The sequence below is a fragment of the Somniosus microcephalus genome, chromosome 8, assembly GCF_052327205.1.
Source record: "Somniosus microcephalus isolate GS21.2 chromosome 8, FLI_Smic_1.0, whole genome shotgun sequence".
Taxonomy (NCBI): Eukaryota; Metazoa; Chordata; class Chondrichthyes; order Squaliformes; family Somniosidae; genus Somniosus; species Somniosus microcephalus.
Window position 1 is genome coordinate 59,219,466 of NC_140994.1, and position 15,833 is coordinate 59,235,298.

A 15,833-nucleotide genomic window follows, 5' to 3' on the forward strand; every position below is an offset into this window, starting at 1 on the left:
CTCTCTCAGGTGGACGTAAAAGATCCCATGGCACTATTTCGAAGAAGTACAGGGGAGTTATCCCCGGTGTCCTGGCCAATATTTATCCCACAATCAACATAACAAAAACAGATTATCTGGTCATTATCACATTGCTGTTTGTGGGAGCTTGCTGTGCGCAAATTGGCTGCCGCCTATCCCACATTACAACAGTGACTACACTCCAAAAGTACTTCATTGGCTGTAAAGCGCTTTGAGACATCCAGTGGTCATGAAAGGCGTTATATAAATGCAAGTCTTTCTTTCTTTCTAATGCAACCTTGGAAATAATCTAGTTGTGTTTTGTACGGCTAGTAATTTGCTAAATTATATGAAAGAGAAACATTTACCATATATAAAAGCCAGTGTAGTTACATAATTAAAGGTCTGTGTCTCGTGTGCAACCATCACATGCCTTTGAAAAGCATCACACCTCATAAACTTTATACACTTCAAAACATCATTCATCCGAAGGGTGAAAATTAGTGATTGGGAGCAAAAAGAAATCGAGCCCTTCAGCCAACAATCAAATATCCATTCAAAAATAAATATGAACAAATCAAAAAGACAAAGTACCAAACAACCCCAGCAGAAAACCGAGCACTCAAAGGCCTAGCCTTTTTACAAAGTTACCATTCGCAAACTAACAAGTACTAAACACCAGCCTATCAAATTGCTCAGATAACCTTACATTACTTTCAGCTGCCATGTTCCTTCTTCACTCAGGTCAGTCTCTACAACTAGAAATAATATTTATAACAGAAACACATATAAAAATAATATGTTTGGAGCATGTTATGATTTCTCCATTTTACTCACCTTCTAAACCCCCCGGTTAAAGTCACACTGGCATCAGGTGTGCACTCATGGACAAGATCCTTTATAATTTGACCCACAGCGTTTGCCTCTGCTTTCATTACAGCACTAATAATGTCTTCATAGTACAAAAAACCTAAGGAGAGGAAAGCTTCATTAAGCACTTTGATGTGTGGCTGCATCCTGAAAGTTAAACCCTGGTTAAAGCAGAAAGCTGAAAACACTAACCCTTACATTTTACACCCTGAATAGCTATTTTTCCATCACAACAGCAGTAAACACCCGCATACAAACTAAAATGCACAGAGAAGCAGGTCCATAGGTTATGTTTGAACGTATTTGTTTATAATTCGGACAGAGATCCCAAGAATTCCTAATTACTCCCACAAATCTAGAAATTCATGTCCCGACACATAGTAAAATCACTATATTCTATCAGCCTTGGAGGAGATTGGACCCATGCCAGTAATAGATTTAATGTGTGACCACCTAGTTCCACACAGATTAGCTTGTTGAATTTCTTCCAAACTTCAAAGCATAATTGTGCGCAGAGTGTGTAATCTGGCCTACACGAGTAAGGTAATGTTGTTTCATGCACCACCCTTGTACTTCCCAGGTAACAGCAACAAAGGCAAAAGACAAACAATACCCTACACATGTTAGCCAAGTTTGGCCTCAGGCTCTTAAATTTGAGGGTGTTATTAGTCCGGTCTCTGTAACACATGTCTACTGGAATCATAGGCCCTGAAAATTCATGTGAGCCTGAGAATTACGCCATGGTCACGCCAGTTGGGAACCTCCGTAGCAGATCCCAGCGGATGTTCTGGGGTCAGGGGGAGGTTCCCTACTTTTAATTCCATTAATTTGTGCCCATGCCACTAGGGGCACATCTAGGGTAATCGCTATATCAGAAAGACAGAGGAGTGCAGGGTCACGAGTGCCGGGTTCCCCCTTTCCCCCCAGAAGGAACTTGTAGATGCACCCTCTGCACAGCCCCCTTTAAAGATAAAAATGGGTTAAATTTGGGGTGGAGTTCAGGCCTTGATCCCTGCCTGGACCTCCAGGTGGTCCTCACATTCTGCCAGTTATCAGAGAGATACGCCACATCTAACTGCTCATACTTCTGCCGACCATACACTGGGGCCTAGAAACTCAGTTTGGGGCGGCCAGCTCGCTCGCGCCCAGAAATTACCGCTGCGCGCAGAGCCACTTGCGCCCGCCGGAAATTCAGTTTCAGCGCCCCAACTCAAAGGCGGCCGCTATTCAAGGGTTTTGGCGCCCCCGCTTGGGGCGCTGAAACTGAATATCGGCGCGCTAGGTGCCGCAGCGCCACCCGCTGCGGAGAGGCAGGCTGCGGTACTGCAGGCCTTCCTCCCTCTCTTAAGGGGGAGGTGCCTGCAACAGCGAGATCGCCGCTCGCTAGTGCCGGCAAATGAGCCCGGCACCACGGAGAAGTGCCGGGCTCCCGGAAAACAGCCGGCAATGCGCGGGGGGGCCGGGGAAGGAGGTGCGGGCAGGCGGCCGCCAAAAAAGCGGCCGACCGCACCTCCACCTTAACTCGCCCCACTAACGCTACAGGACGGCCCCGTTTTCTGATCGCTGTTTGCGGCCGCTGCGGAAGAGGCGGCCGCAACTAAATATGGCGGTCGGGCCGGTAGCGGGGCACTGCGCACACCGATGACGTCATCGGTGGCGGCGCAGCGCTACTGGCTAACGCCGCCATTACCGCAGCGCTGAATATCGGCGAAAGCTCAGCAAGTGGCGCAAAAGCCCTCTTTGGGCGAAAACTGGGCGCAAAACCTACTGAATTTCTAGCCCTGGGTCTCTCTGAGGCTTTGAATTATGGTAACCTGTTGAGCTTTATTACAATACGAGGATGGCCATTTCCATCCCTATCTCCTTTTCCCCCTTGAATAGCAGGATCTGCCATATATTTCTCAGGCACAAAGCATTGAGCCACGTTTCTGCAACTTCTGTTTTGCCATCATCGTTCTGGGGTTTCCCTCAGGTGCCTACACTTGCAGTATGTCCGAGCAATCAAAAGCCGTGAAAATGAAGTAGAAACATCTCTCACCTCATTTCTCTGGGTCATTACTTGCCAGAAAGCCAAGTGTAGTGACATCCACAATTAATAGGCTTTAATACTTCCCCCTGCCTCCCTCAGAATGGAGGATTGAGAGGGGCAGGCAGCAAAGCTATGAACGACAAGGAAAATTAAGTGCCACATTTTTTCAGGGCCAGTCGGAAGACTACTGGGGCTGGAGGTCTTCTGATTGCTGTTTGTTGTTGGCAATCAGAAGGCCCCGAAGCTGGCAGCCATTACTGTTGCTACAAGCCTCGGAACTGAAGCAGCAGTTGGTTTTCTACCCCTATTTCCAGATACAAGCCTCTGCCAAGGAATAGGCCTGGTCCTGGGGTACATAAGGACGTTAAAATGACCTGAACCTGGAAATACAGTGGGGTTCAGGTCAGAGGTCAGGTCAGGTGGACTGTGCTTCAGGTCTATTGGCTTGTGCCCAGGCAGATTGAGGAGAGGAAATCATTTATTTAAGCATAACCATGCAGGAAAACAGATTGGAGCAGTTCCACCAAACAGGGTTACATTGGATCTTGTTTCAGTCCAGACCAACTACTCCAGTTCAGCTGTTTCATTTACCTCTGGATTCAAATGAATGGAGTATTGCCCACATGCTGCCTCTTTAATAATAGTCCCAGCCCTATATGAGCACTCTGATTCCCAACCAGTTTGTTAGTCTCAGGTTGTCTCCACCAGTTATTGGATGAAACTTCTTTGTCCAAAGTAATCATCTAGTCATTGACCTGTTGAGCTTTATTACAATACGAGGATGGCCATTTCCATCCCTATCTCCTTTTCCCCCTTGAATAGCAGGAACTAAGCTAAAACTTATCACTTCCTATAGTGGGTCATGACTCTGGTTAACATGTTCCACTCTGCATTGCTTGTTCCATGTCTCTCTGCTATAATCAAAGTCTACCCACAAAGTTTCTCACATTACAACAGTGACTACACTTCAAAAACAAAAGTACTTAATTGGCTGTAAAGCACTTTGGGACATCCGGTGGTCGTGAAAGGCGCTATATAAATGCAAGTCTTTCTTTTTTACTTAGCCTTCCCAGTTCCGATGAAAGGTCATTGACCTGAAACGTTAACTCTGTTTCTCTCTCCATAGATGCTGCCTGACCTGCTGAATATTTCCAGCATTTTCTGTTTCTATTTTAGCCTGCTCAGGTCCCTGTTACTGAGCCCACTAATGTTTAGAAGCAAAACCACTTCAGCTGCTATATAATCGAACAATGGTGCGAATAATAAACATCAATGAGCAGAACATAACCAATCATTGGACTCTGACTTGTCCTTTAAGGGGTGACTCCTTTGAAGGTGTAGGTAACTGCTAACATTTCTGCTATCATTAATCCCACACCTTACTATAATGATACCTCGTCAGAATATCTGAGGAAATGTTTATAACCGTTGATGCTCTTCTTTTGATTCTGTCAGTAAGGGTTTCTGACATAGTGAGAATATTGCTAATTTATGCATAAAATATTACTATTTTTTGATATCTTCATCAGTTTACTTTTCTTTGGAGGATCTCATGTGAAGCAGATAACTAATCAAAGTATCAGAAAGTCATGTTATTTTAGTGAAATATCAGACTCACTATATCAAATAACTACCCAAGATCAAAAACAAGATGTCCAAGGCTTTTCCCTGAAGGCCCCAGTCAAATCTGAATGGTATTCTCATCCTAAATAAAGGAGTGTGTTGTAGTTTGATAAGAACATTATTCTATATTAACATGATTAGCAATATAATTTAATCTATTATCATTCTGCAAAGTATGTCAAAATACATTTGGTATGCTACAAGTTAAAAGAGAAATTCAGCAATTAGAAGATTTAACCACCAATTTAATTCAGAGATAACAAGCCAATTCTCCTCTTTGTGGCAATGTTCTGGTGGGGTGGGACTTCCACTCACATCTCCTATCCCACCTCATCCCTGACTCAGTTTCCGGGTTGAGGTCATTTCAAAAGCAGGATTCCCACTGCGAGGTAGCTCGCCAGTACAACGGAGGTAAAGCATGGCAGCGCTGCAGTGTGTACACCACGGCATCACCCAAAGAGGCGACAAAGGACCCTAAAGGGGCAGAAGCACCCTAAAGACAAAATGGAAAATTTATTTTAGGCCTCTGCTGATGCCAAGGTCTACTACACAGATGAAGCTTTGGGGCACAAGTGGACAGAGCGGGGCCCTCTATTAGGCCCTCTTCTTTCATTTAAAGAATTTTGGGGCCTTTTTGCCACTATCTTGGCCTAATGCCACCTTCCACCAGGTAGTCCTGGCGAGCTATAGTAACCAGGGTGGACGACAGGGAAATAGGCTTGGAGCTGAGGCCCCACCGGCATTTTCATGTAATGGGCAAGGAAGGAGTGGCCAGCAATGGTCCTGGCCAGGACAGGGGTGGGAAATCAAGGTCAGGCGATGGTCATGGCACCATTTTCTTGCCAATTTTGGGCAGAATCATGGAGGGAAGTCCAGCCCAACCTATCACTAATGCCCCACAAAGCTCATTACATGAATGCATACCGCAAACAGTTTTGAACACAACTTTGCTTTTGCTTCACAATGTAATGTGTACCTACTGTGGAGCAGGGAGATAATGAAGAGAAAATTGAGATAAACAGAATTATAGCAGTGCATATTTTTGACCATTATGTTATTACTGTACAGAATAATTGGACAACGCACAGTTCCAAACATTACCTGCTTTCTGCATTTTGGTAAATTTCAGATCCTTGGTTGCTTTTACTTCCTCTAATGTCCGAATACCTTGTCCATACCACTTGTCAGCAGTCTTCAATCCCACACCAAAGACAGTGGTGAACAGCTACAGCAAGATAAATTACATTAACTGGATACTGTTACCCTGTCAAGGGTCGTGGCTGCACTACATAGTCATTGTTAACTTTCTTACATTATTTTCAACAAATGCATCAAAATATTATAGGGAGACAAAGTGCTGTGAATAAATATGCAAACTTTTTCTGACAGAATTTTACTAAAGTTGAAATAAATAGCTATTATAATCTTGCTAATGCTGTCTCCTTTGTCTCACACTAAACTAAATTCCAAAGTTTCTATAGATTTACATAGAAATGAATCAGCTTCAATAATCTCGTCCCTGAGTGATAAGAAATACTGGGGGGAAAATTCGGTCGCACCCCATCTGGGGCACTAACTTTGTCGGGCGCTACTTTCAGCACCCCGAAAAGGTTAGCACCCCCGCGCCATAAATTGAGTGACAGCGCCTCAAGCAGGAGGCAGGGCTACTGGAAGTGCTCCCCCTCCCTCCTGGGGCGCTAACATTCAATATCACGGCACTACGTGCAACAGCACCACGCGCGTCGGCACGTAGCGCCGCGGTACTACAGGCCTCCCCTGATTAAAGGGGAGGGTCCTAGCGCAATGCGCACCCGGCCCTGCTGGACCACCGGGGAGCGGGGTGCCGGGAAAACAGCTCGGCACTCCCGATCGATCGCGGCCGGCATCCCACATGAGGGAACGGAAAGTGGGCAGGTGCTGGCAGGCAGCTCAAAAAAAATGACTGCCCAGCACCTGCCCTTTAATTAGCACCACTGCGGCTGTAAAAACGCCCCGACCTTGTCGGATATATCGTCCGGCAGTAGTTCAGGGGCACGGCCGAAGTTTGCGGCCGGGGCGTGAGCGGGGTACTGCGCACGCCGATGATGTCATCACTGGAGGCACAGCTCCATGGGGCGCTACCGCCGCCGCTAACCTCCCGTTGAATTTCGCAAGAGGCGTTAGCGGCGCCACGCCCAGACGCTAGGAGCTTTGTGCCCTGTTAGCGCCCCCCTAGGGCACTAACAGGAGGTGCAAAGCAACCCAATTTTTCCCCCATTTAATGTCAGAGTCAATCTAATTTTGATGCATGTCTCCCACTTTGTGCTGTAGTGGTCTTGATTACCACGTAATGGGAGCAATTTTAACCCCCAAAAACAGGTGGGTTGGGGTCAAGTGAGATGTAAAAAAATGTTTAAATCTCAAACCTGACCCTCAACCCACCTCTAACACACAACTTCCGGGTTTAACAGAGGCAGAACAGGGGACAGTCCATTCCCAGGAGGTAGGTTGTCCATTTAAATGTTATAATGAGTCTGGGAGCCTCACATTTAACCTTGGCCAGCCGGAGTTCCCAGGCCTCGGGGAAATCCAACAGCTCAAGGAAGGTAAGGACAGCTTTGGGAAAAGAGGTAAGTGCCTTTACAGCACTGCAAGTAGGCCAGGAGGAGCAGGAGTGCTTCCTCCCAGCCCACCAAGCTACCTTCTTCCCGGTCATCGGATTACACCTACCCCCCACCCCCCCATCCCTACCCTTGGAACACCGCCTCCCCCCCTCCAAAGACACCCACCAGGACCAGGGATATGAAGGCCCACCTCACCCCCACCCTGGATCCGAACCATCCACGGGATCGAGAATCGGACCACCCCGGGATGCGATCGTGGATCGGACCACCCCGGGATCGACCTCCCCTCTGGGATCGGTGATCAGACCCCTCTAAGATCCGGAAAGCCACTCCCCCCACCACGCTCCCATTAACGCAGAAGCCGGTTCGTTACTTGCTCCTGCAGCTGTGGCCTCCTCCAGAGCGTTCCCCACCCAACTGGGAGCCAACTCTGTCAAACAGAGTGGCTTCCGGGCAGGGAGCCTGTTGAGAAAAAAAGACGCATGCTGTGGAGTCAAACCCCCACAACACACGCCTGCCCCCCCACCCACCCCCGTCTATGTAACCCGCCCCGTCAGTATCAGGGCCAAAGACTATTTTACACAGTCATGTGAGGATCTAGAACAAAGCAAAACTAGAAACAAAGGAGGTCATTTTCAGCTTCGGCGGGGCAGAAAACAGGTGGTAGCAGATCGGTCTCCCGTCACACCCTGCCTATCATATTCTGCCCCCCCCCCACCATCACAACCCCACCAGTCACCCCACCCCCATCGTGTCACCCTGCAACCGTCACCCCACCCCCATCATCCCCTCCCCGTCACACCCCCCCCCTTCACACCTCCCCCAGGTCACACCCCACCCATCGCATCCGCCGCCCCCCCCCCCGGTCATATCACCCCTACCACCCCCCTCCCCCGTCAGTCACCCACCCCCAATCACACCTCTCCCATCATCCCCCCACCCCCAGTATTTCCCTTTCCATTGATAGGCTGCCGATCCACAATTTGTCAAAGTTGAAAATGTCCCTATAATGTCTCTATAACTATAAACCAGTTGGACCTGATTGTGCTGCCACCCAATGTATCTGCTTACCTTTCTTGCTTTGTATCTGTCATCACATAACAACCTCTCAACCTTAGAGCAAACACCATCATCCAGAATTTCCTGTGTGAAAGAATGAAATAAATGTCAAAGTATAGCAAGCTATAATATTTTTGCCCACATTTTAATACCATGTCCTATTTGGAAAATTGCCCCCAGAACTAGTGCCTTGGAGAAATGGTGGAAGTGACACAGGTGGTCAGTTGGATCAGGTGCGGCAGAGAAAGGTGGGGCAGGATCGCTCAGCTGCTGGGGGAAGGTATCCCTGTTCTTAATCTCTTCCTCATCATCGTCATGGTCATGTGCATGAGCGGCAATAACTCCCCAGCTCTTCCTCCTCAATCTCATCATCATCATCTTCCTCCTCCTATGACCCTCCACCATTGCTGTAGTGGATCTTCAGGAAAGGAGGATCGGCTAAGAATAGGTGAGTATTACCTCCCTGGGATTAAGCAGACAGATTAAGGAGGGGTGGAACGTTGTGTCTGTGTGGTGCTTCACATGGATTCCAAAGCAACAGTGCAGGTGCTCAGTCACAAACCTGGGCTCTGGCAAGATGCCACCAACCTCACTGTCTCCCACAACAAAAAACAAGTGAGTGCCCACTAGCTCCATGGTGTTCTCCTCAAAGGGAGTGAGGGGTTTGAAGATGGGGATGTCCCCTCTGATGGCCTGCCTTTGATGGGCATTGGGTGTTAACTTGTCCCACAAGAAGATAGAGTGAATGAGGGTAAAGCCAGCAGTTGAGGAGTGTGTGCTAAGCGGTTTGGGAAAGGTGGAGTAAGAGATGTGGAGGTATGAGGCTGCTAAAGTGGAGGAAGGGTTTTTTCGGTTGTGCATGCAAGTAATTGATATTAGGAGATCTGTGTGTACTCAGGACAGGATACTGAGTTAGAGCTGCCCTTCTTCAGGATACAGTGTGAAGGGCTAGTGTGAAAGTGTTGCTTTAAGAGGTTGAAGAGTATGCTGGTGCCCAGGGTGAGTAAGGGAGAAAAGGAAAGTGTGCCCAGTGTGTTAACATGTCAGCCCTGGTGAGATCATTAAACTGGACTGCAGTCCTGGGGGTGAGGGAGTTGGCACTCAGTGCCAGTGTTACCTTCCTCCAGGCAGCATGAGTTACATTCCTGGTAGAATTGGTGGCATCCATACCTGGGACTCATTCTGTCCTGCCTTCAACGCCTTCCAGAAGGGCTTGAAGGTCTGAATGAGTGAAGTTGTGCATTATTTTTCTTTGGCTTGGTGCCATGCCCTGCTGCTCTCTGGGTACAGATGGTGCTTGATTGTTCATAATAAAAATATTGGGACATGCAGTGAAGTTATTAGAGAGTGAAGTAAAAGAGCCAATCACTGTTCCTTCCTTATCTGTTTGTCCCCTAGTCTCCTGCCGACGAGCACAGGCTGAACTCTTTTAAAAAGCCGCACAGAAGTCATTCAGCTGCTTACAAAGGTTTTATCCCAATGCCTACACCAATGAGTATGCAAATGAGTAAACCAAGGAGGCTATGGCCCTAATATAAATGCAAAGGCGGGTTCCGAGCAGGTTGGGGTGTGGGATTGTTCGTGCGAAGCTCAGATGTAAAGTTGGCGGGTCGGCTTCTCCAATTCCAATTTGATTGAATCATTAAATATTTCCTCCCAGTTTTGCCTGTCCAAGCTGCGCAGTGGGCGTGATGCGCACCCGCCATCTGAAGTCCACTGTTTAAAGGACCAATGCAGAAATGGAATTTGGAGGAGCCAGGAGGTGTTTAGGATGGATTCACAAAGAGCAAAGGCAGCACTCAGATTCAATGAAGCTTCCCTTGAGTTACTGCTGGGTGCAGTGAGAAGCAGGAGGGACGTACTTTTCCCCAGCTATAGGAGGAAGAAATCTACTGCTGTCACCAAGAAGGCATGGTTGGAGGTGGCTGAGGAGGTGAGAAGCAGGAGCATTGTTTCCCGGTCTTGGATGCAGTGCAAGAAGCAGTTTAATGACCTAACCAGGTCAAGAAAAGTGAGTACATTTGCTGATTCACCTACATGCTGCGGTGTAAACCCACCCCCCCCATCACTCTGTCTTGTCAAGCGTTCTCCATCACATCACTCCTCACACCCACTGAAGTTTCAGCACCACCCAGCCTTCACTTTCCAGGCACTTCCTCACCTCCCTATGCATCCATTCACCTGTGCCACTCACCCCAATCCTTATGCATTGTGATGCATCTGTCTGATAGTCACCCTCACCAACTGTACTGCATCCATCAAGTGAATATGCAACCTTCATTCTGTTCCTTTGCCCCTTATAGAAGAGAGCGCAAAACACAAGGGGGAGGGAGAGGACCGCAGGTGGCCCGCCACAAATTATGCTGCTTACAGATGCAGAGGAGGATGCCATGCAGATAAGTGGCACATCTCCATCCCGGTCAATAGGAGATGGAAAGACAGGGAGCCCATATTTAGCTGGTGACAGAATCAGAAATATCTCTGATGCACATGCTGACTTTATTTCATTAATGCCTGAACTATGAGAAGACTGAGTAGAGTGATTGTCAAGATTGTCACTTTGCCATGACTAATTCATATTTTTTGTCTTTTGTCTTCCATAAGAACATAAGAAATAGGAGCAGGAGTAGGCCAATCGGCCCCTCGAGCCTGCTCCACCATTCAATAAGATCATGGCTGATCTGATCCTAACCTCAAATCTTCTATCACTCTCCATCCCACCCGAACCCATGTGATCTCCCGGGAGAGGCGAAAAACCAGATCAAAAACCCAATGGCCAATTTGGGAGAAAAAATCTGGGAAATTCCTCTCCGACCCATCTAGGCGATCGAAACTCTTCCAGGAGATCACTCTGTCCCTATATTTTCTACAGTACTTACCTTCTGTAAAGGCGATCTCCACCCCAGCCAGGAACAGGAATAAAACCATCTCCTGAAATCTAACACAGAATTAGAACACAAGAAGTAGGAGCAGAACCAGGCTACACGGCCCCTGGGCCCGCTCCACTACCCACAGGGCCATGACCATTCCGAACCTAGACTCATGTCCAATTTCCTGCCCGTTCCCCGTAACCCTTAATTCCCTTTACTTCTAGGAAACTATCTATTTCTGTTTTAAATTTATTTAATGATGTAGCTTCCACAGCTTTCTGGGGCAGCAAATTCCACAAACCTACCACCCTCTGAGTGAAGAAGTTTCTCCTCATCTCAGCTTTGAAAGAGCAGCCCCTTATTTTAAGATTATGCCCCCTAGTTCTGGTTTCACCCATCATTGGGAACATCCTCACCGCATCCACTCGATCAAGCCCCTTCACAATCTTATATGTTTCAGGGCCTTCATGCATAGAGCAAGAGTTGCAGGAGATGCACGAGGATAATTCCTCAGAGGACCTCATTCCTTCTGAGGGTGCGCCAGCACAGGATGTATAGCCATGCGCCAGCGCAGATACTCACAATTCGGTGGGTTCACTTACACAGTTAGTTGGGGTTTCACCTGGTGATTCACAATTCACAAATGAGCACAAGCAGACGCTGGTGGCAGGGACAGCTGTGGAAAGTCCATGTCGGCGGGTGCAGTCCTCTCCAAGCTCTGCTCAGCTGGACACAGATGCTGAACCATCATTGAGAAGGAGAATGCTTGAGGTTCATCAGCAACTTTGAAAGCTACTGACAGATATGCCACGCAAACACTCTACAATAATGGAGAGGATAGAGGAGTCTAACTCAAACAGTAGGGGGTCGGTGGTGCAGGTAATAGTGAGATTGTCTGCCATGGAGAGAGTGGCCACTTCTGTGGAGCTTCAAACCTGGCTCTCAAGAGTGCATGCAGGCCATGACCACGGCCATGCAGACTTTGGCTGCCAACATGTCTGCCGTCTTAAACAGCATGACAGATACCTTGGGCTGGATTTTCATTGAGGCGGCGTGTAGGAGGCGGGACTACAACTTTCGGGGTTGTAGTCCCGCCTCCATTGAGTTGTGGCCAACCCACGCGATTTTCACTTGATTGACCTTGTTGAGCCCACCCAGCAGGCTCAGCAGGCCAATTAAGTGCCACCCAGCAACAGGTGACATCACAGATTGACATTTCATCTGTCAAAACCTTTTGACAGATGAAATTTCAGCGTTTGACAGCTGTTTGTCTGTACTCCAAGTTAATTCCTTCCTCTCAGGCTGATTTAGAGATCTCTCCAGAACAGAAAGCTGAATGCTGCAACTTTTGACAGCTTGCGGCCATTCTGTTTTCTCTGCCGGTGAGATGAGGGACTCCTGAGACCTGAAGGAAGGAAGGCTGTAAAGGTAACTAAATGTAAGTAAAACGTCTTTAAACACTTTACACACACCAAACACACTTACCTCTGCACTCATGCACCCATCACTCACCTGAACACCGGACATCTCGAACCCGCCAAGCCCCTCAGCCCAACGGTCCGCCTCGCTAACTTGCTGTGGTTTGGAGCAGTCGGGAATCCTACACTTCAGCAATAAAAATAGGGATTAGGCTAAAAACTGCCTGTTAACAGGCAGTTAATTGGCACTAATCCCCTTCCCACCTTGGGGAGCTGGGGCCCAGCACAAGTCGGGTATCCACCTCCTTTGAAACTGGCATGGAGGTGGGTTGGGGGCGGGATGGGTTGGTGCCCCCCGATTTCAAGATTTTAACCCCCCACACGCCTCCAATCCCACCTCCACGGCCCAATGAAAATCCTGCCCCTTATCCATGGCCTTATAATGTGATACTGATCTTCATCAAGCTGACTTGCAGCAGAGTGGTAGGAGTGATCTGGCACTGGCCCATGAGAGGTATGATGACAAAAGGGGACATGGAAGTGGGAACTCCATTCAAAGTGCTCCCACGTCTCACCTGCTGCCCCCACCCCCATCCCCTTTCAGTCAATACTCTACATACTTCCTCTTCTCCCAATGGCTGAGCCTGCCCCTGCACAGGTGCAGATAGAGCAGACTTTAGCAGGGCCCTCAGGGGCTCCGAAACCCAGAGGTCGGCAGCCAAGAGCATCTCAACCGTCAGGGCAGGGATCTGAGCAGCTTGACTCTACCTCTGCTGAAGCCACATGGGATGCACCATGTAGATGTGGTAGGAAGCATAAGTTAAAGGAATTGTAATTCATCAAGAGTATGCACATGGGTGTTTGACACAATGTTATGTTGTTAAGTTTCCTTTTTTTAAATAAGGCCGCTTAAAATGTATTGATTAGCACCACTTCAACGTCTTGCCGATTATTGCAGCCTGAGTGCCAACTAGCCCTTTTACTTGTTTCATTGGGCCAGTAATTCCGGGCCCAACGCGTGAGTACAGACGGTGTACTCACGCGTGGGCCCGTTGGAAGTTCCGGATTTCAGCATGCACAGCGCATGCGCGGGAAACTGGCATTTCCTCTCCATCGAACCAAGGGGTTAAGAGGTCCAACGCGTGCGTGCAGGACTCTGCGCGCACGCGTTGAACTTAAGAACATAAGAACATAAGAACATAAGAAATAGGAGCAGGAGTAGGCCAATCGGCCCCTCGAGCCTGCTCCACCATTCAATAAGATCATGGCTGATCTGATCCTAACCTCAAATCTTCTATCACTCTGCATCCACCCGAACCCATGTGATCTCCCGGGAGAGGCGAAAAACCAGATAAAGACCCAATGGCCAATTTGGGAGAAAAAAATCTGGGAAATTCCTCTCCGACCCATCTGGGCGATCGAAATTCTTCCAGGAGATCACTCTGTCCCTATATTTTCTACAGTACTTCCCTTCTGTAAAGGCGATCTCCACCCCAGCCAGGAACAGGAATAAAACCATCTCCTGAAATCTAACAGAATTAGAACACAGTAGGAGCAGAACAAGGCTACACGGCCCCTGGGCCCGCTCCACTACCCACAGGGCCATGACCATTCCGAACCCAGACTCATGTCCAATTTCCTGCCCGCTCCCCGTAACCCTTTATTCCCTTTACTTCTAGGAAACTATCTATTTCTGTTTTAAATTTATTTAATGATATAGCTTCCACAGCTTTCTGGGGCAGCAAATTCCACAAACCTACCACCCTCTGAGTGAAGAAGTTTCTCCTCATCTCAGTTTTGAATGAGCAGCCCCTTATTTTAAGATTATGCCCCCTAGTTCTAGTTTCACCCATCATTGGGAACATCCTCACCGCATCCACCCGATCAAGCCCCTTCACAATCTTATATGTTTCAATAAGATCGCCTCTCATTCTTCTGAACTCCAATGAGTAGAGTCCCAATCTACTCAACCTCTCCTCATATGACCACCCCCTCATCCCCGGGATTAACCGAGTGAACCTTCTTTGTACTGACTCGAGAGCAAGTATGTCTTTTCTTAAGTATGGACACCAAAACTGTATGCAGTATTCCAGGTGCGGCCTCACCAATACCTTGTACAACTGCAGCAATACCTCCCTGTTTTTATATTCCAACCCCCTAGCAATAAAAGCCAACATTCCATTGGCCTTCTTGATCACTTGCTGCACCTGCATACTAACTTTTTGAGTTTCGTGCACCAGGACCCCCAGATCCCTTTGTACTACAGTACTTTCCAGTTTCTTGCCATTAAGATAATAACTTGCTCTATGATTTTTCCTGCCAAAGTGCATAACTTCACACTTTCCAGTATTGTATTCCATCTGCCAAATCTCTGCCCACTTACTTAGCCTGTCTATGTCCCTTTGCAGGTTTTTTATGTCCTCCTCACTCATTACTTTCCGTCCCATCTTTGTATCATCTGCAAACTTTGATATGTTACACTCGGTCCCCTCCTCCAAATCGTTAATATAGATTGTAAAGAGTTGGGGACCCAGCACTGACCCCTGCGGAACACCACTAGTTACTGGTTGCCAATCTGAGAACGAACCATTTATCCCAACTCTCTGCTTTCTGTTAGAGAGCCAATCCTCCACCCATGCCAGAATATTACCCCCAATCCCGTGATTTTTTATCTTGAGCAATAATCTTTTGTGTGGCACCTTGTCAAATGCCTTTTGGAAGTCTAAATACACTACGTCCACTGGTTCCCCTTTATCCACCCTGTATGTTACTTCCTCAAAAAACTCAAGCAAATTTGTTAAACATGACTTCCCCTTCATGAAACCATGCTGAGTTTGCCCTATTAAATTGTGTTTATCCAAATGTCCCGTTACTGTCCCCTTAATAATGGACTCTAACATTTTACCAACCACAGATGTTAGGCTAACAGGTCTATAGTTTCCAGCCTTCTGCCTACTACCCTTTTTAAATAATGGTGTTACATTAGCAGTTTTCCAATCTGCCGGGACCTTTGCTGAGTCCAGTGAGTTTTGGAAAATTATTACCAATGCATCCACAATCCCTACCGCTACTTCCCTCAAGACCCTGGGATGCAAGCCATCAGGTCCAGGGGATTTATCCGCCTTGAGTCCCATTATTTTACCAAGTACCACTTCCTTAGTGATTTTAATTGTATTTAGTTCCTCCCCCCCTAGAGCCCCCTGTTTGTCCAGTGTTGGGATATTCTTAGTGTCCTCTACTGTAAAGACTGATACAAAATAATTGTTCAGTGTTTTTGCCATCTCCATGTTTCCCACCATTAATTTCCCGGTCTCATCCTCTAAGGGACCAACATTTACTTTAGCCACCCTTCTTCGTTTTG

General features: G+C 47.6%; 1 protein-coding gene across 1 annotated transcript in view; it reads right to left on the minus strand.

The window, feature by feature from the left end:
* dntt (deoxynucleotidyltransferase, terminal) overlaps positions 1–15,833 on the minus strand; it is a 656,785-nt gene that overhangs the window by 519,433 nt on the left and 121,519 nt on the right. The window contains exons 5-7 of the mRNA XM_085994757.1: positions 8,197–8,268; positions 5,624–5,747; positions 838–970 (exon numbers count right to left, since the gene is read on the minus strand). Coding sequence (XP_085850883.1) covers positions 838–970; positions 5,624–5,747; positions 8,197–8,268 — 329 coding nt within the window. The remainder of the gene's footprint in view (positions 1–837; positions 971–5,623; positions 5,748–8,196; positions 8,269–15,833) is intronic.